At 42.9% G+C, this 25,847-nt stretch overlaps 1 protein-coding gene across 3 annotated transcripts in view; it reads right to left on the reverse strand.

Annotated features, from left to right (window-relative positions):
- The window catches only part of LOC133465783 (glutamate receptor ionotropic, NMDA 2B-like), a 168,931-nt gene that overhangs the window by 20,679 nt on the left and 122,405 nt on the right, over nucleotides 1-25,847 (reverse strand). For all 3 annotated transcript variants that reach the window (XM_061748872.1, XM_061748873.1, XM_061748874.1), the window contains 7 exons: nucleotides 15,532-15,646; nucleotides 12,091-12,299; nucleotides 11,682-11,853; nucleotides 5,841-5,994; nucleotides 4,825-4,950; nucleotides 848-1,077; nucleotides 591-751 (listed from right to left, as the gene is read on the reverse strand). In XM_061748872.1, the coding sequence (XP_061604856.1) occupies nucleotides 591-751; nucleotides 848-1,077; nucleotides 4,825-4,950; nucleotides 5,841-5,994; nucleotides 11,682-11,853; nucleotides 12,091-12,299; nucleotides 15,532-15,646 (1,167 nt within the window). The remainder of the gene's footprint in view (nucleotides 1-590; nucleotides 752-847; nucleotides 1,078-4,824; nucleotides 4,951-5,840; nucleotides 5,995-11,681; nucleotides 11,854-12,090; nucleotides 12,300-15,531; nucleotides 15,647-25,847) is intronic.

A 25,847-nucleotide genomic window follows, 5' to 3' on the forward strand; every position in this document is an offset into this window, starting at 1 on the left:
CCAAAATATTAGAAATGGCATTCAGTATGAAATATGCAGTGGAATTCAACACCATTGCAAATATACTAGACCCACAAGAGTAGTCGACATTGACATTGTATCCAAGCCTCAAAGCTTGAACTGCGTATGTGCGCAGATATGCACATATGTGCAAAATGGACAAAAATAAAATAGACAAAAGTACAATGCTAATGTATAACCGAAATGTATTTACATATTGTTTATATGCTCAGAAGCTATATGATTGTTCACATTTCGCAAGTCTTGTTAATAAAGATGGTTCAGATAAAGATATAATCCCATCATGTTCATGCCAGATCCTGAACCATACAGCCTCTGGGGCTGGCTAATGTGCGTCCCAGTTAAGGCTGCTATAGTCTTTGATAGTGTCATCAAAACTGTGCATTGTCTTTGCAAAATCTTTGAGGTACTTTGTGTATTGCGACCTTTAGGATGGTGCACCTGTACCAAATAAATTGGCATGTAAATCTTGCTAACTCAATTGAGCAGTTCTCCAGTATAGTACAGTATATTTAAAAATGCAATGAAAAACACTTTAAAAAACAACCTCTTTCTGTACAAATCCTCACCCAGCTTTGAGGCTCTGAAGAGCCTCGTTGACATTTCTCTGATGAAACTTGGTCATGTAGGAGTGCATCTCTGGGTAGTTGTTCCTTATGTTTCTCTCTGTACTCCCATTTGGGACCGTGCCAAACCGAAAGGGAGGCGAGAAGTCGTTGGGGCTTTGGAACTAAGAAAGTAAGACAGAACTCTTGCCTGTAAAAATACTTTCTTAGTGAGGCAAGGCAAGCAAATGACCAAGACGCAGATTTGAGGATTATCTTACCTTTTTGTCCGACAGTCCCGTTACCTGGTCCACGTATTCCTCCTGGATCATGAAAGCAGCCAAGTTTGCAGTATAGGAGGCCAAGAAGATGACAGCAAAGAAGGCCCACACTGACACCATGATCTTACTGGTGGTACCTTTGGGATTCTGCACCGGCACAGAGTTGTTGAAAACCAGACCCCACAACAACCAGATGGCTTTGCCAATGGTGAAGGATGGACCATGTGGCTCTGAAGAGAATACAGCCAACATTTAGGATTACCCGATGTACAGTGAAAACATTGGTTTTCATGCCAGAGTCTGATACATCAGTGTGAGGGCTCCTGAAACTTAATAGAGTTTTAGTTTCGCGATGCAATTCTTTAGTATAGAAAAACGGCAAAAAAATCTGAGTTTGTTTGAGCTCGGTGGAGCATTTGGATAGCAGGTCTGCTAAACAGGCATTGGTTTTTGGGTTTGGAGTTTGCATCTTCTCCCTGTGCTTGTGTGGGGTTTTCTGCAGCTACTCCGAATTCCTCCCACATTCCAAAGACTCAAAATTGCCCATAGGTGGGAATGTTAGTGTGAATGGTTGCTTGTCTATACAGTACGTGCCCTGTGATTGACTGGCACCCTGTCCAGGGTGTATCCTGCCTTTCACCCAAAGTCAGTTGGCTCCCGCTGACGCCTGACCGGGAATAGGATAAGACTTATCCTATTTCACTTATCATAAGTGGTAGAAAATGGATGGATAGATGCATGGATGAATATTGACCTTCTTAGTTAAACAGGCATGAGACTTAATGAAAAGGGAAAGAGTCAACTATATGAAGATGTTTTGTATCTATGAAGGTATACAATTGAGCGTTTATTTTTTTTATTTGTTCTTTTAACACAATTACTTTAACTTCTTATACAGTGTCAAAATGACTATTCCTTGGCTAAATTTTGAGTTTAAGTTTCTTTGTACTTTACACTGCCTTTTAGTCTTTTACCAGTTTCTTGTGTTTATTTCCAGCTAAATGTTACACACTCACCAAAATAAAATAATTTGTCCAAGTTAAGAATCATTTTGGCATTCCCTATTATAATGATTTTCTCTGTAACTGTAGTAGTCTTTGCAGTGACGTGTCACTAGTTTTCAGCAGTAATGTTGTAGGTTGGAAGCCAATACTTTGTCACATCCTCGTTGTCTGCCCGATAGATAAAGGTTGTCTTGTACAATTCCCCAAATTGTAGTCATCTGCATTCATTGAATCTCATGGCCATGATATGATATACTATCAACTGTATGGAGATTATGATCACCTATTGTGGTGTGATGAATAAACAAATTAATTATTTCTGACTCATGAACTTAGAGCAGATTGTCTCCATCTATTTATTATGGAGTGATATAGCACTTGGACTGTAATGTCTGTGTGGGCAAGTGTGAGTTTGGGTTGGAGAGAGAGAGAGAGAGAGAGAGAGAGAGAGAGAGAGAGAGAGAGAGAGAGAGAGAGAGAGAAAGAGAGAAAGAGAGAGAGAGAGAGAGAGAGAGAGAGAGACATGACAAAGAGACAGACAGTATTTGTGGCCTCAATGTGGGTTTGCATTGTGATATATGTCATGTTCTCCTTTCAACAGTTTGTGAGAGAGACAGTTAAGTAAATTGAGTGGAGCCTATGCAATCTGCAGCCTTTGATATACAGTATTGTTGTGCTGAATCTTTTGTGTCCCAACTTCGATCTGCACTCGTCATGATACCAAACTCCATCGGTGCAACATGAAGATTAAAAATGGAGGGTCAGAGAGGAGAACAGCAGCTAAGGAAGAGTACATCCTTTCTAGAACATGCTGAAGTTGAAATGGAAAGACAGACATTGTCCATATATAGCCACACTCGGTGGCCTTGTGCCTTGGGAGATCTAACGCAAAACAAGTCCCTTTCCTGCCAGTGCCAACTTGATTTTAGGCAGTATGGAAATGTATGCAAATGCACTGTGCAGAAGTAAAAGCACTGACACTGTGTTGAACACAGAACACCTGTAAATGATGAATAGGGCAGAGTGAAGTAGGAGGAAGAGGAGGGGGGATGAAATCAGCAAGGATGGTTGGTCTCCATGTGGAGGCGGGCTACAGCATTTTTGTGCATGTCTGTCTTTATACAAAATAATATGTCACATACACAACAGATATGCGTGACAATGAAAGCAATAATTCACTACTTGGCATATGTATACGATAAGGGCAAAATGCTTGAAACTCACTTATTAATCTGTTATTATAGTCAGGGGTGCGTTTAGACTCCAAATGACAATGACTTTTACTAAAAAACAGATGCAAGTCAACCCCAATTCCAATGAATTTGGGACGTTGTGTAAAAGGTAAATAAAAACACAGAATACAATGATTTGCAAATCCTTTTCAACCTATATAAAATGGAATACAGGCAAAATGTTAATTATTCAAACTGATATTTTTTTTTTGAAAATACTCATTCACACCTGAGACACTATTTCTCAACAAAGTAAGAGATTTCCTCTTAACTGGAAAAAAAAAATTGTCTGAACAGAAGAAACCTAAAAACCTAACTTTTGATTATATTATAGACCATAGATTCGTTCATTCATCTTCCGTTCCGCTTATCCTCGTAGATGGAAACCCTAAATTCCTTGCAATTGTATATTGAGCAACATTTTCCTTAAACTTTTGGACTACTTTCTCACGCAGTTGTTAACAAAGTGGTGAACATCGCCCCAACTGAGCCTTTAAGGGATGCTCCTTTTATACCCAATCATGACTCCCACCTGTTTCCAATTAACGTGTTAATTCCAAACAGGTGTATTGTGAGCAACTTTTCGAGACTTTTGTTGCCCCTGTCACCGCTGTTTTGGAACATGTTGCAGGCATCAAATTCAAAATAAGAGAATATTTGCAAATAAACTAAAAGGTGTATATATCTTAAATAGCTTGCCTTTTTAATGTATTCAATTGAATATAAGTTAAAAAGGATTTGCACAGCATCATAATCTTTTCATCTGCGTTTGACACAATGTCCCAACTTCATTGGAATTGGCGTTTGTATATATAACCTACATGTACTTTGAGGTGCTTTACTAGATATAGCTTTGTGTTCAGGTTAGAACATCTGCCTCACAGTTCTGAGGTTCACCTTCCTGTGTGGAGTTTGCATGTTGTCTTTCGCAGATTTTTAAGCATCTTTTTTTCATGAGTTTTTACAGTATAGGTGCAAGTCCAAATTTAGTTGCATCCCTTCAGTGTAGTACAAAATGTTGCCGTGTTGCTGCTCTGTGTGTTAAAGCAGCTGTTATTGGAAGGTGAATAATTACGACGATGCTCATTCCTGTTAGCTCATCTATGGCACTTTACGTGATATGTTAGCATTAAGCTAGCAGACTTTCGTTAGACGATATAAACATTTATACAATTTGAATTCTCTTTTGTTTTAGGTGTCAGTTTTGCAGTAAACGTCAAATGGGAGTGACAAACAGCTTGAAGCAAGAAAGCTTTGCCTCTTCATTGGCTAACTATCTGAATGAGAGATTGAGAACAGCTGCTGAGGAATACTGTGTGTGTTAATCAGTACAAGTCTGTTTTAATAAGTTTAAATGTGTTTAAAACAGATGGGAGGGGTAAAATTATATTAAACTTTCTTTATACCGTCTCTTTATATCAGAAATTTTCACCTATTGCGAGTGGTATGTATCACCCAAGTTAAAAGGGGCTCACTATACATTTCCAATAGGATCCATTGTCAATTTTTTTTTTTTTTTTTAATATTTTGAAGTAGAAGCGCTGCAAAGGGAATTTATTATAAGAGTCCACGAACATGCTATAGAGACTGTTGGATGAGTAAAACAACTGAAACTACAAGACAAAAATGCAGTCATAAGCCCCCTACCACAATCTTCCATCACTCCATGTGATACAAACCAGCATGTCTCTTTCTTGTTTGTGCGTCTGTGTGCAGTGTATGTTGAGCTGCAGGCCCTCACCTCTGCCGTCAGCCAGACAGCGGTTGTAGCCCACGGGGCTGAAGTACTCAAAAATGAACACGGCAAATGCTGACACCAGCAACAGCATCACGAACATCATCACCCACACATCCGCACTGAAGGGCTCTGGAGGGCAAGCCAGCAAAGAGAGAGGAGAGGGGAAGATGAAGGGAGACCAGTGAGTAGATGGGTTGAGGGAGGCAGTGTGGACCAGGATGATAAGACGAAGACACCAGTGGTGGGAAAAGGGAGGTTGTAGGGAGGCAGAAAATAGAGAGGGGTGATGTGAAGTGAAATGAAGGGGAAACAGAGAGAGTGTTGGAGAGAATGAGAAAATGAGGTGATAGAGTGAGAGGAAAAAGGCGATATGCAAATATGGTGTGCCAGATTGAGAAAAGGAAGGACGAGTAGGAAAAAGAGAGTGGGAAGCAAAGAGCAAAGAGACAAAGAATACAAGAAAAAAATATTAACTGTGGAATATAATACAGTACACTTGAGTGAATGCATTGTCATGTAGCTTCTTAACACGTGGGGTAACCATTTAACCCCTCAATTCAATTCCCAAAAGCTCTTGTGAGCCCAAAATTCGAAAGCACGTCATCTTTTGAAAGACGTGTGCAACATGCATTTCAAAGCATTGTGTAAAAGAACTGAGGAGGAAATTACAATTACAGTTGCACAAAATTAATAAGCACAAACTAATAGCCATTTTATGTCTGTATTCAGAGAACAAACTAAGGAGAAACTTAAGAACTGCATCTGTAAAAGTGTATAATGTGCAAATTAATAAAAGGCCCACACTTCATCACACAATCACAGGGTCTGTGTTATTTTTTATTCTCAACATAAAAAAAAAAATCCATATTTTAAAAAGGCTAGTACGCCCTCCGTCATCCCGCCTATGACCATCAGCCCAGACTTGTAGTAGAGACGCTGGACTGCTGCATGTTCCCATGTGGATTACATTACTCACTAACCCATTAGTTTGTCAGTATAAGTTATTCCACGTTGCTCACCTAAGAAGGCAGAGGGTGAAACGGTGCCGTTGCTACGGGAGACCATGACGCTGATGCCAGTCTCGATGAAGGGGACGGAGAAGTCGATGACCTCTGACCTTTCCTCGTTGATGGTCAAGGAACCGACGGCCATGTGGGCATTTTTTAACACCACCTGGACAACAGGGGCCATATTATTATGCATTATGCAGCCATTCTCCCGAGCCATACATACGGTAAATTCGTTTATCCATCTCCTCTTGATCAATTTCTCATTTTCCCATACATTCCTCTGTGCAAATGTAATAGGGACTGTATTATTTACTATATCATCCATCCATCCATCCATCCATCCATCCATTTTCTACTGCTTATCAGAGGTCGGGTCGTGGGGGCAGTAGCTTTAGCAGGGACGCCCAGACTTCCCTCTCCCCGGCCACTTCATCCAGCTCTTCCGGGGGGATCCCGAGGCGTTCCCAGGCCAGCCGAAGGATGTAGTCTCTCCAGCGTGTCCTGGGTCGTCCCCGGGGTGTCCTCCCGGTGGGACGTGCCCGGAACACCTCACCAGGGAGGCGTCCGGGAGGCATCCGAATCAGATGCCCAAGCCACCTCATCTGGCTCCTCTCGATGTGGAGGAGCAGTGGCTCTACTCTGAGATCCTCCCGGATGACCGAGCTTCTCACCGTATCTCTAAGGGAGAGCCCGGACACCCTGCGGAGGAAACTCATTTCGGCAGCTTGTATCCGGGATCTTGTTCTTTCGGTCACGACCCACAGCTCGTGACCATAGGTGAGGGTAGGAAAGTAGATTGACCGGTAAATCGAGAGCTTCGCCTTTCGGCTTAGCTCCTTCTTTACCACAACGGACCGATACAAAGTCAGGATCACTGCAGACGCTGCACCGATCCGCCTGTCGATCTCCCGTTCCATTCTTCCCTCACTCGTGAACAAGACTCCAAGATACTTGAACTCCTCCACTTGGGGCAGGAGTCTCATCCCCGACCTGGAGAGGGCACACCACCCTTTTCCAACTGAGGACCATGGTCTCAGATTTGGAGGTGCTGATTCTCATCCCAGCCGCTTCACACTCAGCTGCGAACTGTTCCAGTGAGAGTTGGAGGTCACGGCTTGATGAAGCCAACAGAACCACATCATCTGCAAAAAGCAGAGATGCAATACTGAGGCCACCATACTACTATATTACTATTATTATTATTATAATACTACTTACTATCTACTATATATTACTATATAACTACATTCATTATTTTATTCATTACATTTATGAATTCCTTTTATGGTAAGCTTCACAATTTATATGGAAACATAATTAATTGGCTTGTGCTACAGATTTCACTCTCTCAGGGTTACATACCCAGGTGCCCTGAAACACTCTTTGGTCTATTGTTCTGCCTGCATAAACTACATACACAGCCTTGATATCACACCCTGAGACCAGTGTTTCCCAACCTTTATTGAGTCAAAGCATACAGTATATTTTATACAAGTAAAAATCTCATGGCACACCACCAAACAAAAATGCCACAAAAGGTGGATACACAGGTTAATTATGTACTGTAACTTCTACATGGAGTGGAAGAACATTTAATGGTTCTGTCTGTCACTATGCATCGCTGGCATAGGTTTATTGGAACAATTAAGTGAAATTTAAACACCTGATGAACTCTCATGACACACTAATTTGCCATGGAAAACCGGTTAGGAATGAATGTCATAGAACACATGAATGTCTGTATAAATTGTGCCATGAGGAAGTGGAACGGGGTGACCACACTGTGTGTCACCTGGTTATACAGTAACTATAGGCCTAATATTGCCACGCTTTACTGCTCGAAAAAAATACAATGAAGGACAATTACTGAGCTGAAGACATTTTTACTCTATTCCAGAAATTCTTCAACATGTAGCAGCCATGGATTGAATGCACCAGCTCTTGTCAGCAAAGCGCCGATTCTTGGATGCCTCTGAAAGATTCCGCTGAGCAATTATACTGTGGCATGGGGTGTGTAATTCACAACTTTTCCTCCCTCTTGCTACTACGATTAACTATAAATCCATCTTTTTAAACCATAAAAAGATGGATTAATAGTTAAGGGAGAAGCAGGTTGCAAAAGAGAGGTTGTTGGTGAGAACATAAGAGAGTGTGTGGATATTTGAAAGGCCATTAATTTTGAATGTACCCAGCGTGTATGTACGTTCGCGTACATTCTGGTCACAAGCTTTGCTTTTTCATCCACAGGTACTTTATACATTATGAATATAGTTAAGTATTGACGTAAAACACAATATCTGATGCTTTATATACTATTTACATGGCCGGCGACCCTCTGGTTGTAGGGTGTACACTTACCCTCAGCACCACTTCACCCATCTGTTTGGGAGGAATGGCCCCACGATGTGAACCTGAGTGGTAATTTGTCATTGGACTTCTGTATTTGGCACGAATTGTCCTTAACGAACACCATGTTACAACAAACGGGTGTCCATACTTACACTTGGCACCAGTACACCCTGGGCTGCAGTTTGATGACAGATTTTGCGGTTGTGTCATCGGACTTGCATGTCATCGACAGTCAGGTGAATAGTCAACTAATCATCATCTGGTGGTGTGTTAGCTCCGATGGTGGGGGAAGATGTCGGTCTGACTTGACAGACCCAAACGTATTTTGAGGGTCTGCTGGGAATGTCTGGCAGAGTCCCCAGTCAGAAGTACAACCCCCTATTATGGGCTGTTCGGTACCTGTGCGACCGGTGTCAGAGTTTAGTCTTTTACCTTACGAAAAGGCCGTAATAAAACATGTGATTATTGAAAACTTAAAGACGCGCGTAAGGAATAACTTCCAGATCCGACAGAGGATGTTTATTATTCTGCTTGTTGTTTGCATTGGTTAAGAACTTCACTACATCTTAATTGGAAATGTTTGGCCCTCTAAAAATCGCTGAATAGTTCACAAATTATTAAAAACAGTACGTATGATGCCATGTGATGCAAGGTAGTCACACAAAGAAACTTTAAGGACAATAATCAATATGCATTCTTGTCAAATGAATACCTCTCTAACAGTGTCAGTCAAAACTGAGCATTAATATCTTTGCAAAAGCTGAACTATTGATAGTTCTTATTTTGGATCTCATTAGATTGTATGTATGGTATGTGGTATGTTTGTCATGAACTATCCAAAGTGTGTAAGCAATTAACAAAAGTAGGAGGGGAAGGTGGACACTCGTACAGCCCACCAGAGGAGAAGAGATGGAAGAAAGTGGGTTATCGCAGTAGGTCATGGCTGCTCAAAATAGGCATCCTAATACCTCTCCTCCTTCTACCAACCAACCCCCCCCCCCAAACCCCTGCACAGGTAGTACATTTAGCCCCCAATTTGTGCTAAAGTGGGCCGACACTGTTGAGTTAATAAAGAGTGCATGAGTCAAAGCTCTAGCGTGTGAGAGAGATTTTGTGTGTGTGTGTGCATGAGTGAGTCATAAAGAGATGGTGGCGAACCTTTGTTCCCCACCTGTGAAGTGGACGTTTACAGGCAGGGAGACAATCGCTCATCTATTCTGCAAGTTGTCCGCAGCCGTCCTTATTGTCAGTGTCTGTGTGTGTCTATGTGAAATAGCAGTCTTATTTGTCAGGATGGAAGCGTCAACGTGTAGGTCCAACTGTGTACGCACGTTTGTGCCTAAATGTGTGAACGTCGCCCCGGGGAGAGAAGAAAGCCGTGCAGCAGTGTACTCACTTCCTCTCTCTTTCGCCATTTGCTCTCTCCATCTCCCTCCTACGACATGTTATCTCCGTGTTATGAAAGTGACCCATGTGGGTGTTATTGCGAATGAGTGAGCAAGGATCTGAGTTTGTGTGAGTGTGTGCAAACATCTCAGCTGGTGTGTATGTATTTTTATGGGAGGCCTAACTCATTATATTATTGCCAGTAAGAGTTTACATGAGGAGTTTGAAGGGCAGTGTAATCTCTGACTTGCTGCAGTGAAATAAAAACTTAACAAAATGTAGAAACAATTATTGATTCTCCCACTACCACCCTATTTTGATTCATTGCCTTTTGAAGCTGTGGCAAATTGTGTAAATGGCCTTATGTGATCTCGGAAAGAGTTCAAGAGTGTGCTGAGGCACGCCCCCCAGTCTGTGCGCATCTGTGTGTGTGTGTGTGTGTGTGAGTGAGTGTATATGTCTTAGCAAAAGTCCAGATTTCAGTCCATTAAGAGTTTGAGATCTACTGTCATTTTGGCTGTTTTCCAACTGGAGAAGGACACAGCTAGTCTCTATCAAAAGAGAAGAATACAGCCGAACCATGGTGTGTGTGTGTGTATGTGTGTGTGTGTGTGTGTGTGTGTGTGTGTGTGCGCGCGCGCGCGTGCGTGCGGTGGGGGTTTGGAGGTGGGTTTTGTGGAAGTGGGGGGCATCATGTGAGATGAAGTCAGAAAAAGAGAGCAAGAGACATGAGACTGACATTTGTGGAATAATCAGTCTGTGCCCATGTGTTGTTGGCACATTTGCCTTTACTCACTCTTCCCTGTGTTCATTGCTTATATACTTGTGTGTGTGTGCGTGTGTGTGTGTATGAGAGAGAGAGAGAGAGAGAGATACAAAGAGAGAGAGGGAGGGACAGAGAGAGAGAGAGTTTGACAAATGCCACCCCCGCCCCCTTCCTAATGACCATTCATCTGTGAGGGCGAGGAGGAGACAGCACATTATGACGCTTTTAGCAAGGGTGATGGAGTTTATTACAGGTGAGCACACTTATAGCTCAGTGCACACTAAAGACACTAGCTGGCCCAGCAGGGTAACTTGAATGGCTTCATATAATAGATTAAATGAGTCAGTTTAATATAAATTGAATAGCGAGTGGCGAAAAAATGGACACGTCGTCATGGTGCCTGTGACTTGTGAAGGTTACGCAGACTTCACTGTTCTCAGAGATATGGACACAGCTGTGTTTTCAACCTGTGACCTTTGAGATGCTATTGATCTGCTTACCTTTTCCTTCATTACCAAACGACTAGCCAGACAGCAGAAGCGCTGCTTGCTGTAACGGGTTGATTCACGAGAACTGACAAGAAGCTTTGCTCAGGACCGGGGTCTATTATAGAACGTTAAGAGGCCCCTGACCTAACGGTTTGGGCTGCTCAAATGTGAAGGTATGAAAACTAATTTCCATGAGAAAATTCACCCTTCAGACTGTGAAACTAAATATAGCAGAGTTCAGACATTTCTTCACCTTCACCCACACATAATTGCAACCCAAAACAACAGTATCGGTATGGGTATGGCAACTTCCCACACTGCTGTCTGTAAGCATGGAGGGCATTTTGGCATCCCCTTTCCCATAATATATAATAGTACGCGAAATATGCAGTACTGTATATGACATGGACAAAAAGTATTTGCCCACTTGACCTGTAGAACTTCATCTGTGAATATTTTCTTCAAGACATCGGCCGGGTCACTGATGGTAGCCCCGAGAGAGGGCCTGGCTAACAAACTGTTTTAGGTCATCCTAAAGGTGTTTGGGATGAACTAGGGGTTGAGGTCAGCGCTCTCAAGATGCAACAGAGAAGAGCTTTCCCCAAACTCTTCTCACAAACCTGGAATCAAGAAATGTTTTTGCTCAGAAGAAGAATTCAAATTCAGGGGTCTAATTCAAACCCTTGAAATAGCCCTTAGTAATGACAAGACCTTTGTTCGTACTGTCCATGTTGTGCATGGATTTTGTTCAATAATTGAGCTCCAGTTGTCATTAGTGAACTTTACACTTGTGAAATCTTGGACCTGTTTACTGACTGAAATATTCACAGAGGAAGAAGGAACATGGAAAAACCACTGTACCTCTCCCACCATGCCGTTCCAGGTTCCATTGATCTTCTTGCCATGTTTGCCATTAGTAACGAGGTACAAATCATATGTGAACTTGACTGACTTGGCGATCTTCTTTAGGATGTCAATGCAGAAGCCCTTACAGCAACGTTTGATGTAGATCCCTGAATCCTTCGTCTGATTCCTGAAAATGTCAATGAATTTAGAACACACAATTAGTTCTTCTCAGTAATGAAAACACATGCCCTCAGGCGAATTGTCTAAACTAAAAGGTGCAAAGTGAAGCGTATTTAACCTAAAGCAAGTGCAATTTTAAATCAAGGGTGAAAGCATTTTGTAAGGTCCATGTACCCAAATAAACTGGTGAATATGTAATATACGCTGTTAAAATTCAGGCAATAACTACAGCATTGAGTCTCACAATGTTTTGATCTGTTTGCGGCAGGGCACGGTGTTCCTCATGCAAGTCCCACTAAGCGGGTCCACGTCTTCCACGATGACGAAAGGAGCCTCCTCTAGTGTCACAATGGACAGGTGGTCGTCCTCCCTGGCTGCAACCCCACCATAGAGTTCATAGCGAGGCCACACATGGTACTTCATGGAGAGGGAACCATTCTCCCATTTGCCCACCTACAGATAAATATGACGGAAGATGGGTTTAAAACTACAGCTAAAGATCAATACCAGAAGAGTAAGTTTGAAATTTGTCTGCTTGTTCGACCACATTACTAGGATTGAGGGCTTATTTTAGACAGACTAAGTGTAAGAGCTACTATTTCACTTTTGATAAAAAAAAATAATAAATTGTACCGGCATTACCAGATAACTAGCAACCCTTTATTGCTCAGTGACTGTTTTTGTCAATGTCTTTATGTCTCAAAAGTGTTCTCTGTCAATTGACTGTCTGTTGTCATACTAGAGCGACTCCAACTACCGGAGACAAATTCCTTGTGTGTTTTTTGGACATACTTGGCAAATAAAGATGATTCTGATAACAATTGTGCCTTGGTGGAGGGCTGTACTCCACTGAGTGGCATTCTACTTAAATATGGTCATTACAGCATTGCTAAAACAACACGTATCTGATGGTGGCATAGGACTTTTGCACAGTACAGTACTGTACATAATTTTTTTTGTATTAAGTTGTTGTTTTTGAACCCCCTCCTTTCTGACATCCAACAACAACAAAAACAGTAAGAGAGGAAAAAGAGAACTGGGGCCTTGAGCTGAGAATGAGAGGTTAAACACTGAAATAGAGAAAAGATCCGGAGTAAAGAGACGGTGAACGGATTAAATGAGAAAGAAGAGTGAGGAGGCGCAGATAGATATCAATTCTGTTGTGAGAAGCAGCAAGAGACGAGATGGAAGATGGATGGAGCGAACGAGTCACATGACCAGATGGTGATGGAGCTCATTCAGATGCAAAATGGGGCCTTCTCTGTGGAGGAGGGTCCAGCTGTACGCCTGGAGGACTGGCCAAGCCCTCGTGGCTCTCCTCCAACCAAGAGTCATCAATTAGTCCATTTCCCCAGTTGCCGGTCACATGACGCCACTCTTGGAGACTCTGCTGATGCCCTTTCCTTCAAGTGGCCGCTACACTCAGTCCTCTTATGGAGGGGGAAATGGCTTGGATCCACCAATGAGAGGCCACACTCAATGGTATTCAGACCCGTAACAGGAGCTATGGTAAGAGTTTGTAGAGTCGACACACTTGTTTAAATATGTACATGTTGTACACGAGCGGCAAGGTGGACGACTGGTTAGCACATCTGCCTCACAATTCTGAGGACCGGGGTTCAAATCCCGGCCCCGCCTGTGTGGAGTTTGCATGTTCTCCCCGTGCCTGCATGGGTTTTCTCCGGGCACTCCGTTTTCCTCCCACATCCCAAAAACATGCATGGTAGGTTGATTGAAAACTCTAAATTGCTCATAGGTGTGAATCTGAGTCCAAATGGTTGTTTGTTGATATGTGCCCTGTGATTGGCTGGTGAGCGGTTCAGGGTGTACCCTGCCTCTCGCCCAAAGATAGCTGGGATAGGCTCCAGCACGCCCGCGACCCTAGTGAGGATAAGCGGAACGTAAGATGAATGAATGAATGAATGTTGTACACGTTCATGTACACACACATATTGCAGTGCAGGGAACTTAGCAGCGCTGACTGCAGTAGACCGGTTTAGGCTTTGAATCCCATGGGCACAGTGCAGCCCTCTTCCATGAGCATGCATGAATCTGTGTAATACAGTGGACCCCACTATTCGCAGGGGATAGGGAATGGGCTGGATCACAAATTGGGAAAAACTTTAGGGGAAAAAAATAGTGGGGATAAAACACCAAGAAATGTTTTGGGGGTTGTTTGCCATCCCCCCTACCCCCAAAAAAAGAAAAAAGAAAAATGGAAATAAAAGGGGGGGAAAAAATAGAAAAAAGAATTTAAGAAAATAATGAACACTGGGGTCCACTGTATAGACAAAGATGGAGAGAAAGGGGGATCGTAGGCAAAGAAAAAGAGGGAGTGAACACGACTGGACACTCCAGAGTCGTCACACTCCGTCAAAAGGTGACAGGAAGGATGCTTGTAAGAGCCGGAACTCATTAGGATCCACAAAAGCAGTTCAGCTGGAAGTGAAGCTGGGAATTAAACATGAGTGAGAACGTTGGCTCAAGAGGGGGTGCGAAGAAGGGGGGAAAAGGGAGACAGGGGAGACAGAAGGGGAGACGCTCACCTTGCTCTCTGATCAGAGGACAGAATATAGATTGGAGAGGTAGAAGACAGAAATACAAAGAATAGAGAAGAGGAAGAGTCATGGAAGTCAGCTCCAAGGGCAGGGGAGGAGGTGGGTGCATGCATTGACTTTACAGGTGGCGGTGTGTTTCGGGTTCATTTTCGGATGTGACAGTGCGTCTCAGGATTATTAACCTATGACCTGCCACATCTGGACTTTCTCCATCTGCTCAAGACATTTGAATCCATTTAAAATTAAAAAGAAAAAACACCGTCATTACACTACTTGCCCAGCTCCAGGATTTTTTTATTTTTTTTTTAAAAGGTAAAAAAAAAGTGTATTTCCAAATGGCAGTTTTTTTGGTGTTTTTTTTAATAACATAGCTTCTCCCAAAGAAGAAAGGTGAGACTGGTCTGGGGTGCTGCCAGGGTTTTGGGGGGCCAAAGTGATGTTTTTCATTGGGCCCCCAGCAATATTTCAATACTGCAAACTGAAAATATTATTTGCTCGGTGTAGAGACAGTGTTTATCGGTGTTTATCCTAACCGTATCATCAATTGTGTTTTTCACAATCTTTTGATTAAAGCATTTTCAAAACTCTAATAATGGCTAAAAGTTGTTTAAAATCAAGCAAAAGAGTTTGATAGGAAATAATGAGAACCGGGGGTTTTAGATGGTAGCGCAACCAAAGGGAGGGTAAATGTTGTAAGACTACATGATAGTGGGTTTGTGATAATTAGCAGCTTTGTCAAAATACTCATTCAAAAGCACCACTCAGGAGCCTGTGCGGCAGCATGCTGCTCAAAGGCACCTTCACCAATCTGATAATATCTAATCAGTGTGGCGCCTATAAAGCTTTGGGCTTAAAATGCTTCAAAACTGAAAATGTGATGATGAGGGAATCAGATATTTGTGTCCCCATCAGGCACTCCAATCACTAAACTAACTTGCTGCCATTGCTAACAGTTTTACATTATTCAACTGCGGTCATATGTAATTATTACATATGAAAAGAACCATAATTAGGGAACAAATGGCTTTGGTCGGTCAGACAGAATTTCATTCAAAATGGTACCATTTGTTTGTCTTGGCAACTTGTACAATGACCCAAAACTAAGACAACTACACACACAAACTCACCCTGTCCCACTGTCTGTCCTTGTTGAGCAGAATGATGACCAGCTTGGGGTGCATCTGGTAGCCGTCCTCACTGAACGACAGATTACGGCCCTCAAACGTCACATTCATTAGGTACCTGAGTCGAGAAAAACAAATAGCCTTTATTTGATTTGAGTATTGTGTATTTCACATACTGACTATATACCGTATTGTACAGTATCGTTTTTACAAAAAGAGCGTCATCCTCCCCAAAAATGCTTTTACAAAGATATTTTTAACATGAATGTATAGTGTTTATCATCGTGGTTGTAGTTTGCAGTGTTTTTAAAAAGTACACAAAATATTCGGAACGCCTTATTTTTTGTGTTGAATCTTATGCCATTGTGCACATCTATTGTGTCAATGGCATTTCAAATTGTTAGTTTTACCAAATAACTGATCTGCAGCTATGCTGTCGCCCTCAAAAGTACTTAAAAGAGCCCAGTGAGAGAGAGATAGTGATCAAGTCCATGCCACAAGGGTAAATGAAGGCGAAAAACACAAAATGTGACTTTTCTCAGACAAGTCTTCCAGTGACAAAGAGCTATAAGTCAAATAAAATGGACCACAAAATAATGTCTGTTTTTTCCTTTATTTATTGGTCATGTTGTTCTCTTTTATTGAATTTGTTGGCAGGTTACATTGTCACACAACTATGATGTCCCACTATTTATGCAATTAAAAAAGCTACCGCCCTTCTGCTTTCACACGCCGCTGTAGATGCACGAGCCAGACGAGGATTTACTGTTTCACGCTGTACTGCGACAAGCTGAACTGAATTTGAGCTTGGTGGAGTTGTGGCTTGAGATTATGTGTGCTCAGTGACTGAATGTCTAATATTTTCACCCATGGGTGTTTACACCAACATCTGAATGGCTGAAATACACACAAAAAAGACTGTGTACAGCCCGAAAAGTATAATAATAAAAATAATAATAATATACGCAACTTTTCTCAATTGGAGATGCACTTTTATACTTTATATCAGTTTCTACTAACAGATCATCAAAGGAACAACCAAAGAAATACCTCTACTGTGCTGTAATTTTAGCACTCCGCATAAAATCCCCGGTATGAAGAATTAATTTAAACTATTCCCTAGTGGCATGCGCAAATCTTTGTGTTACTTAGCATGTCTGCTTCTGTCAGTGTGTTTGTGTGGTGGAGGAGCAGAAAACGAGAAATAGCAGCATTGTTCCTGTCAAGTGAAATAATTTCACCTTGTTTCAGCTACACAACACACGCACGCACACATTTCAAACACTCTCATGCAGCGATTATAGTGAATGAGCGTGGGAGTGTGTAAGAGTGTGTACATGGGAATATTTATGTCAGGTGAACTCAAATCACTTCACACACCCCCTCTCGCGCGCACACACACGCACGCATACACACACACACACACACACAAACACCTACACTTACACCCTTCTCCCCTATGCTTAACATAACGCATAGCCCCTGACCTAAACTAACAAAAAAAGTCCAACCTCAATCCTCCCCCCCCCCCCCTTTTTTAATGCAAAGGCTCTTCTCCGCTTTGAATTCAAACCTTTTGACGACGTGTCCTTTTCTTGACAAATAACCGGGATATCCTCAACCATGGAGTCAAAAACTCCGACTGCTCCCCGAAGAGATGTAAACATGAGACATATACACACAAACACAATCTCTTTCTTGATTATTTCACTCCTCACCTTTTACTCTTGGTCTCTCACCCACCCACCCCCTCCTTTCAGTGACAGTTTCCATGGAAACATTCTACCTCATAACCACGGCTACCATATATATGTAGATGAAATCTGTACAAGTAGAAAATCTATCTATCCATCTGTCCGTCTACCAAATGGCTACCTACATACCTTCATACCTATCGAGACCGGTTTTACAAAATGTAATGTCTTGCGTAATAATCCAGCAATTACGCTAATGCCGGTATGTTTATTCGATTTTCTGTATTAAATATTGATCTTTTCAATGAACGTTGATGGGCGGCTACATCCAAGATAACGCCGCCTCATGCGGCCCGATGTGTCCCGTGCACGGCCCCATCCCATGTAGATTTGGCACCGATACAAAGTGCACAGAATGTGCTGTATAAATCATCATAAATCAACCATTTGCAAAATGACTTGACGCTGTGGCCCCTTTAATCTTGACTGAGCGTGCTATTGGTACACGGCGCGATGCGGCACCATTGTTTGCACTTGCACGTTTGTGAGCGCGTGTGCGTCCCACATCTCCCTGACAGCGGCAACAGAGTGAAACACAAGCATATGTGTGTTGCCATGGCACCCACAACCGCTGTGACTTCCGAGCCAATCTGCTGTGTCACTATGGTAACGGTAATCTCTCGTAGGGTGGGCGGGAACGAGGCAGAAAGGGTGTGATGGGATTCAAAGCAAAAAAGGGGAAGAGGACAGGTTGTTACAATTCAAATATCTTCTTGCTCACATTGGCTCGCTCCTGTTTTCTCTCGTTCTCATTGGTCTTTGCTGTTTTATGCCTTTTACTAAGACTGACACTCCCTGACACCAATAAAGTATTAGTTTAACTATGCGAACTGTATATTACTGTGGTTGTAAGTGTACAACTGAACTGTGTCATATTGAGAACTGTTTAAATTATTTTAATATAAAGGTTAACATTTAAAGAAGGTAGTCAAATTATTCGAAATATTCCTCAGTATCACACTGTGCTTAAATTGAATCTCATTATGTGTACTCAATATTGTGGCATGTGAACCTGACATAGTTTGTTTTAATCAGTACTGTTTAGTTCAGTCTTTGTTTTTCCAAGTTTCCATTTTCACATGTTGGGAAAAGTACGCAAATGATAGTTCCTCCCTTTGTACCACTTTTTGGTAGCAAACGAATCCCAGCCAGATCCCCCAGGTCCCACTGTATGTCAGCGTGCCTCGCTTAAAACTACATGACCGGTTGCTATGGTTACTCTTTCCTTGAAGTTCAGCCTCCTCCCTTTATGTTGTGGCGCCATGTGACGTGAAATTGTAATAACTTACTGTATATTGAATTAGGCACACCCTAACGGCCTTGATTTTATGTCTTGTTGACACTATCAATTCAAAAGAAAAGAACTGTCTTGCTGAGCTGGTAATAAAATAAATAGAACAGCAGTAGCTCTCTCCACCTGTCAAACGAAAATACGTGAAGGTATTCAGAGAAAAAATGATCCAGTCACACTCCTTCCCTCATAAATGGTCTTATTTCTAGTTACATACAGTATGAGAAGAAAATGTAAATAACACACAGACACGCAAACAGCCACTCACTACAGTAGACTAAATTCATGGGTTGACACAGATACGCTTTAGCGTATGTTCTCATGTGAATAATAGAGGAGGAGTGTGAAATATTGATAAGCCAGTTTTAATAAATTAACCCCAGAATAAATTAGTCATGAATTTCGCTCCTCAGCAATTACTGATTCGGAATGTACTTATTATATTTGCACAGAGGAACCTATACGGAAAATGCCCCATTTGTCACTGTGTGGTCATGGGTACAAAAAATACACACTGTTACATACTGTATCTTTGCTGCCGGCACACTGAGGGTAGGCAGTCTGAATGTGAGGAAGGTGTGAACTTTTTTCGTGAGCCTTAAGGATGGGCATATTCATTGATTAATCGATTAACCGATCATTAGATGGCAAACTAAAATTGATGGTTGATTAATGTTAGACTTGCTGCCTGAAAAGGAGTTTAGGTTCTTCAGAAAGAGACTCACCCATCCCTATGAAAATACAGGTATTTTGAAAACAACAAATCATAAATTTTCCCCAAAGTCAGTCAAGAAAATTCAGTCAGATGCTATTCATATGTACTGTATAAATGTATCAGACTACAGAAATTAAGAAGTAGAAGTAAACGAATTAAACAAACGGGCATAATGGGTTAGATAAAACTACAGGAAACTAGAAATCCGAATAATTCCAGAAGACAAAGGTCGGAGGAAAATAGGAGATTATAATAAAAGTAGTATTAAAAAAAACAAAAAAATAAAGCAGGAGCATCCTGATCGAGTTCCAGTCAAGAGCACTCAGACACACGCGTGCGCACGGACGGACACACACGCGCGCGCACACACACACACAGAGACACACACACACACAGACACACACACACACACACACACTAATTGCGCAGCTCGGTAGGGTTATAATGCTGTTTAACAATCACAAAGTCTTTCGCAAGCACCACTGAGGAAGCAGAAGTTCAAAAGGGTCCACAGAGCTTAAAACGCACTTGACACCTTTCCAAGTTCAAGCTCATTTGGAACGTGTCCACGGCATGCGGGGTCAGCAGCCCTGCTGTCAAACTCGTGATCCTCACACCGAAGTGCATTGTTGGCTTCCATCGCTGCCTCGCTCTGTTCTTATGCTCTCCTTGCCTCGCGCTCCTCTCTTCCTCCCCTCCGCTATCTTTTCTTGTCAGGATAGCACAGGGCTGTGTACTGTGGACTTCATTTACTTACAGTCGTGACCTTCTCAGAGTGTGCTGTGTCCTTTTTTGTCGTGCCCTGGTTGCTTCATTTTGATTGCTTATGGATGCAAAAGAAAATGAACAATAGAGCTAAAAAAAACAAAAAAAAACATTTAAACATGAATCTTTGACAGGATGAGCGACGAGGTCTAAGACTGATTCGCAGCCAGTCGCAGGGCACATACTACACCTTGTGTATATGAAACAACTAAGCAATACATTTGGGGGGGGAGTAAAGTTTATATTTCAGCTTGTGTTACAAGCAAGTATTACTGTGATAATTTTAAAAAAATGTGTGAAAGCTTGAAACACAAGTTTATGTACAATTTTAACAACAAAAAAAAGGGACAAATTTTCATTTAACATTTGTTACAGTTACATTAACAAAAAATATTAAGTGTGATACCTAGTAACATTCAACTTTTGTTACATTTTTGTTTTAAAAAAGTCTGCCATCTTTTAATATTTTTACTTTTTCTTGTAACCTATTGATGCAGGCCATGTTTATTTTTATTATTAGAATACAGTATGTGGTGGGCCAATTAAAGAGGCGCAGAGTGCCGCAAATGGCACCCGGCCGGACATTGGACATCCATCCATCTATTTTCTAGCGCTTATCCGAGGTCGCGTTGCGGAGGCAGTAGCTTTAGCAGGGACGCCCAGACTTCCCTCTCCCCAGCCACTTCATCCACTCTTCCGGGGGGATCCAGAGGCGTTCCCAGGCCAGCCGAAAGACGTAGTCTCCCCAGCATGTCCTGGGTCGTCACCGGGGTCTCCTCCCGGTGGGACGTGCCCGGAACACCTCACCAGGGAGGCGTCCAGGAGATATCTGAATCAGATTCCCCAGACACCTCATCTGGCTCCTCTCAATGTGGAGGAGTAGCGGCTCTACTGTGAGATCCTCCCGGATGACCGAGCTTCTCACCCTATCTCTAAGGGAGAGCCCAGACACCCTGCGGAGGAAACTCATTTCGGTCGCTTGTATCCGGGATCTTGTTCTTTCGGTCACGACCCACAGCTCGTGACCATAGGTGAGTGTACGAACATAGATCAACCTGTAAATTGAGAGCTTCGCCTTTTGGCTGAGCTCCTTCTTTACCACAACGGACCGATACAAAGTCTGCATCACTGCAGACGCTGCACCGATCCGCCTGTCGATCTCCCATTCTTCCATTCTTCCCTCACTCGTGAACAAGACCCCAAGATACTTGAACTCCTCCACTTGGGGCAGGATCTCATCCCCGACCTGGAGAGGCACGCCACCCTTTTCCGACTGAGGACCATGGTCTCAGATTTGGAGGTGCTGATTCTAATCCCAGCCGCTTCACACTCGGCTGCGAACTGCTCCAGTGAGAGTTGGAGATCACGGCTTGATGAAGCCAACAGAACCACATCATCTGCAAAAAGCAGAGATGCAATACTGAGGCCACCTAACCGGACCCCCTCTACGCCTGTCCATGAAATTTATCAACAGAATCGGTGACAAAGGGCAGCCTTGGCGGAATCCAACCCTCACCAGGAACGGGTCCGACTTACTGCCAGATATGCAGACCAAACTCTGACTCGGGTCGTACAGGGACCGAACAGCCTTTATCAGGGGGTTCGGTACCCCCTACTCCCGAAGCACACCCCGCAGGACTCCCCGAGGCACACGATCGAACGCCTTCTCCAAGTCCACAAAACACATGTAGACTGGTTGGGCGAATTCCCATGCACCCTCGAGGACCCTGCCGAGGGTGTAGAGCTGGTCCACTGTTCCACGGCCAGGACGAAAACCACACTGCTCCTCCTGAATCTGAGATTCCATCTTCCCCCACCATCGGAGCCAACTCACCACCAGGTGGTGATCAGTTGACAGCTCCGCCCCTCTCTTCACTCGAGTGTCCAAGACATGCGGCCGCAAGTCCGATGAGACGACCACAAAGTCGATCATCGAACTGCGTCCTAGGGTGTCCTGGTGCCAAGTGCACGTGGGGGCACCCTTATGCTTGAACATGGTGTTCTTTATGGACAATCCGTGATGAGCACAGCAGTCCAACAACAGAACACCGCCCGGGTTCTGATCGGGGGGGCCGTTCCTACCAATCACGCCCTTCCAGGTCTCACTGTCATTGTCCACGTGAGCATTGAAGTCTCCCAGCAGAACGATGGAGTCCCCAGCGGGAGCGCTGTCCAGCACCCCTCCAAGGACTCCAACAAGGGTGGGTACTCTGAACTGCTGTTTGATCCATAGGCACAAACAACAGTCAGGACCCGTCCCCCCAACCGGAGGCGGAGGGAGGCTACCCCCTCGTCCACCGGGGTGAACCCCAACGTACAGGCGCAGAGCCGGGGAGCAATAAGTATACCCACGCCTGCTCGGCGCCTCTCACCGTGGGCAACTCCAGAGTGGAAGAGAGTCCAGCCCCTCTCGAGAGAACCGGTACCAGAGCCCAAGTTGTATGTGGAGGCGAGTCCGACTATATCTAGTCGGAACTTCTCGACATCACACACCAGCTTGGGCTCCTTCCTTGCCAGAGAGGTGACATTCCACGTCCCTAGAGCCAGTTTCAGTAGCCGGGGATCGGATCGTCAAGGTCCCTGCCTTCAGTCACCGCCCAACTCGCACTGCACCGGACCCCTATGGCCCCTCCCACAGGTGCTGGGAAGGGGGACCCACGTTACCCTTTCGGGGTGTGCCCGGCCGGGCCCTATGGGTGCAGGCCCGCCACCGGGCGCTCTCCTTCGAGCCCCACCTCCAGGCCTGGCTCCAGAGGGGGGCCCTGGTGACCCGTGTCCAGGCAAGGGAAAACTGAGTCCATTGTTTGTCGTCATCATAAGGGGTCTTTGAGCCGTGCTTTGTCTGGTTCCTCACCTAGGACCTGTTTGTCATGGGTGACCCTGCCAGGGGCATAAAGCCCCAGACAACTTAGCTCCTAGGATCATTGGGAGACACAAACCCCTCCACCACGATAAGGTGACGACTCAAGGAGGGGGACATTGGACATGATTCGGTTAAACATACTGTTTGTTTTTTGTTCCTCAGTAAACGCATACAATAGACACTAAGTCAGTTTGAAAAGCCAAACGTTCGGCTGCAAATGTGAAATACGCAGTTTCAAAGTCATGCGTCACAGCTTGAAAGCAAAATTGAACAGGTTTTGTTGACCTGCAGAACTCTTCCTCATGATTGCCTGCTCTCTCTAAACCGATGTGATTTCCTTGCAATTGAGCAAAAAATATGTTCCACTAGAAACGGAGTATGGGGTTTTATCGCTCAGGAAGGTAATTTGAGATGGCGCTGCTCAGAATAAATAGAAAACAGGAAATAGACCAAGCAGTTTCTGAATCGTGCACATTCCATTTCTACAGATTAATAACTACTCCTAATTAGTTTTTGATAGTCAGAACAATTTGTAATCCAATTCCCATACTTTGCCGATTAGTCTTCCATTCAGCTGCTGGGTTCAATCAATTTTCCATGGTTTGTTTTCAGGACCTATTTATTGCAGACTCGCAGAGAATAGAGAATTAGTCATGATTATCTGATAATTAGGAGCTACAGATGGGCATAGAATGAAAAAGAAAATCCAAAACAAAGTGGGGAGAACAACCTAAACAGCAGGGGAAAACAGCAAACTAGAAAAAGAGGCTTATTTGGTTAAAGATGCTGGTGGTAATGCAAAATCTCCCACAAGTGCTCAATTATTTGAAATGGGGTGATTGAAAAGGCCGCAGCATATGACTCACATCCTTTTCATCCTCATCAAACCATTCAGCAACCCACTGTCCTGCACGGAAGCATTTGTATGCATCTGCACTCGTTTATTTCCTCTCTGTGGTATTTCAGTTCACTGGAGAGTGACACTGCCTTTCATTGAGTTGTTTCTCTTCTCATTCGCCCTTTATCCATCACCTCATCCATTGATTCATTTAGTAGCGAACCGTCATGCACGGCATCAGGGCACCAATGCAAGAGCCATTCAGTTTCTATTTCATAGACTGTATCCAATTGATAATCTCTTGATTGAACACTTGAAGACAAAGGTTATCGCCACACAAACTTAGTTAAGGCAGCGAGGGGCGAAGGATCTTAGTGGTGCTTGCAACGGATCTATTGAACAACATAGCTAAGTTGATTATAAAAGTGCACGTCCAAAGCTCAGACGGTGGCAGTGATGACACAGCACAACAGTGGAGAGGATGGAGAAGGAGAAAGCTCACACACTTATTGGCCACTTCACTAAGCACGCTTGCACAACCTGGAGAGATCTAGAACACACGCTGGATGCAGATAACGGGGCAAATCATTTATTGTTGATAAATTCCAATTTGTATATGTATATGTATTTCCACAAAGAGGATGAGAGCATAACAACCTTTTAGCAACTTGATTGTCCATGAAATGACAATGATTTGTTCGCTTTTGTTTTCTACTTAGTAGTACAACACACAAATAGAAATAGGGGCAGAGTTCTGCAGTCAATAGTGAAAACAGGTTAGTAATTGACGCCACCCCAAATGTTTATAATTGCTTATATTAACTGTAATTATACCACAAACTATGATCCCAAAACAGTTGATTTCAAACTCATCTTAAAACATAACCCCGAAAACAGTTGATTTTGGAACAATGCGCCGCTAAGTGCGCATGTGTCGTCATTTATCGTGTATAATGCGCACCCATGTACAACCCCTATTCTAATGAAGTTGGGACGTTATGTTAAACATAAATAAAAACCGAATACGATGATTTGCAAATCATGTTCGATCTATATTTAATTGAATACACTACAAAGACATGATATTTAATGTTCAAACTCTTCGTGAACAAGAGGTGAACCTCGCTCCATCTTTGCTTGTGAATGACTGAGCAATTCAGGGAAGCTCCTTTTATACCCAATCATGACACCCACCTGTTTCCAATTAGCCTGTTCACCTGTGGGATGTTCCAAACAGGTGTTTGATGAGCATTCCTCAACCTTCTCACTCTTTTTTTGCCACCTGTCCCATCTTTTTTTGGAACGTGTTGCAGCCATAAAATTCTAAATTAATGATTATTTCCTAAAAACAATAAAGTTTATCAGTTTGAACATTAAATATCTTGTCTTTGTAGTGTATTCAATTAAATATAGGTTGAACATGATTTGCAAATCATTAAATTCTGTTTTTATTTATGTTTAACACAACGTCCCAACTGCATTGGAATTGGGGTTGTATAATATGCACCCCTAAAGTTGACCTCAAAATTCTGGAAAACCCTTCTATGTCCGTATAATACATTTTTACAATGCATGATTTTACTTTTACCCATATTATCAAAACATGACGTATTATCTGCATTTTGTTTTGTTTTGTTCTTCTTCTTTAAAGAAAACGAAGAAAACATGAAGGGCCAGGCGAAAAACATTTAATTTTATTTTAATGGGATTCAAATTAAACTGTCAAGCATTTCAGAAAAGCATTATCATTAAACAAAACATAACCATATAGAAATTAATGATGGTTGTTGCTCAGTCATCAGTCGTATTTAAAACAAACAATATTTCACAAATTCTGCCAGGGTTTTCATAACCTCTGGGGGGTGGTGGCATATAAGAATGAAAGTGTACAACTTTCTCATAACCTCTAGGTGGCGGCGGCATATTGGAATGAGAGTGTACAGCTTTTTCATAACCTCTAGATAGCGGCATACATTTATAAAATGTGAAAGTTTTTTTTCCATTTTCCCCATGTATAATGCACACTATTGACTTAACAATTTTGGGGGGAAATAAATTATACACGACAAATTACGGTACATGCACATATGGCA

The sequence above is a fragment of the Phyllopteryx taeniolatus genome, chromosome 16, assembly GCF_024500385.1.
Source record: "Phyllopteryx taeniolatus isolate TA_2022b chromosome 16, UOR_Ptae_1.2, whole genome shotgun sequence".
NCBI lineage: Eukaryota > Metazoa > Chordata > Actinopteri > Syngnathiformes > Syngnathidae > Phyllopteryx > Phyllopteryx taeniolatus.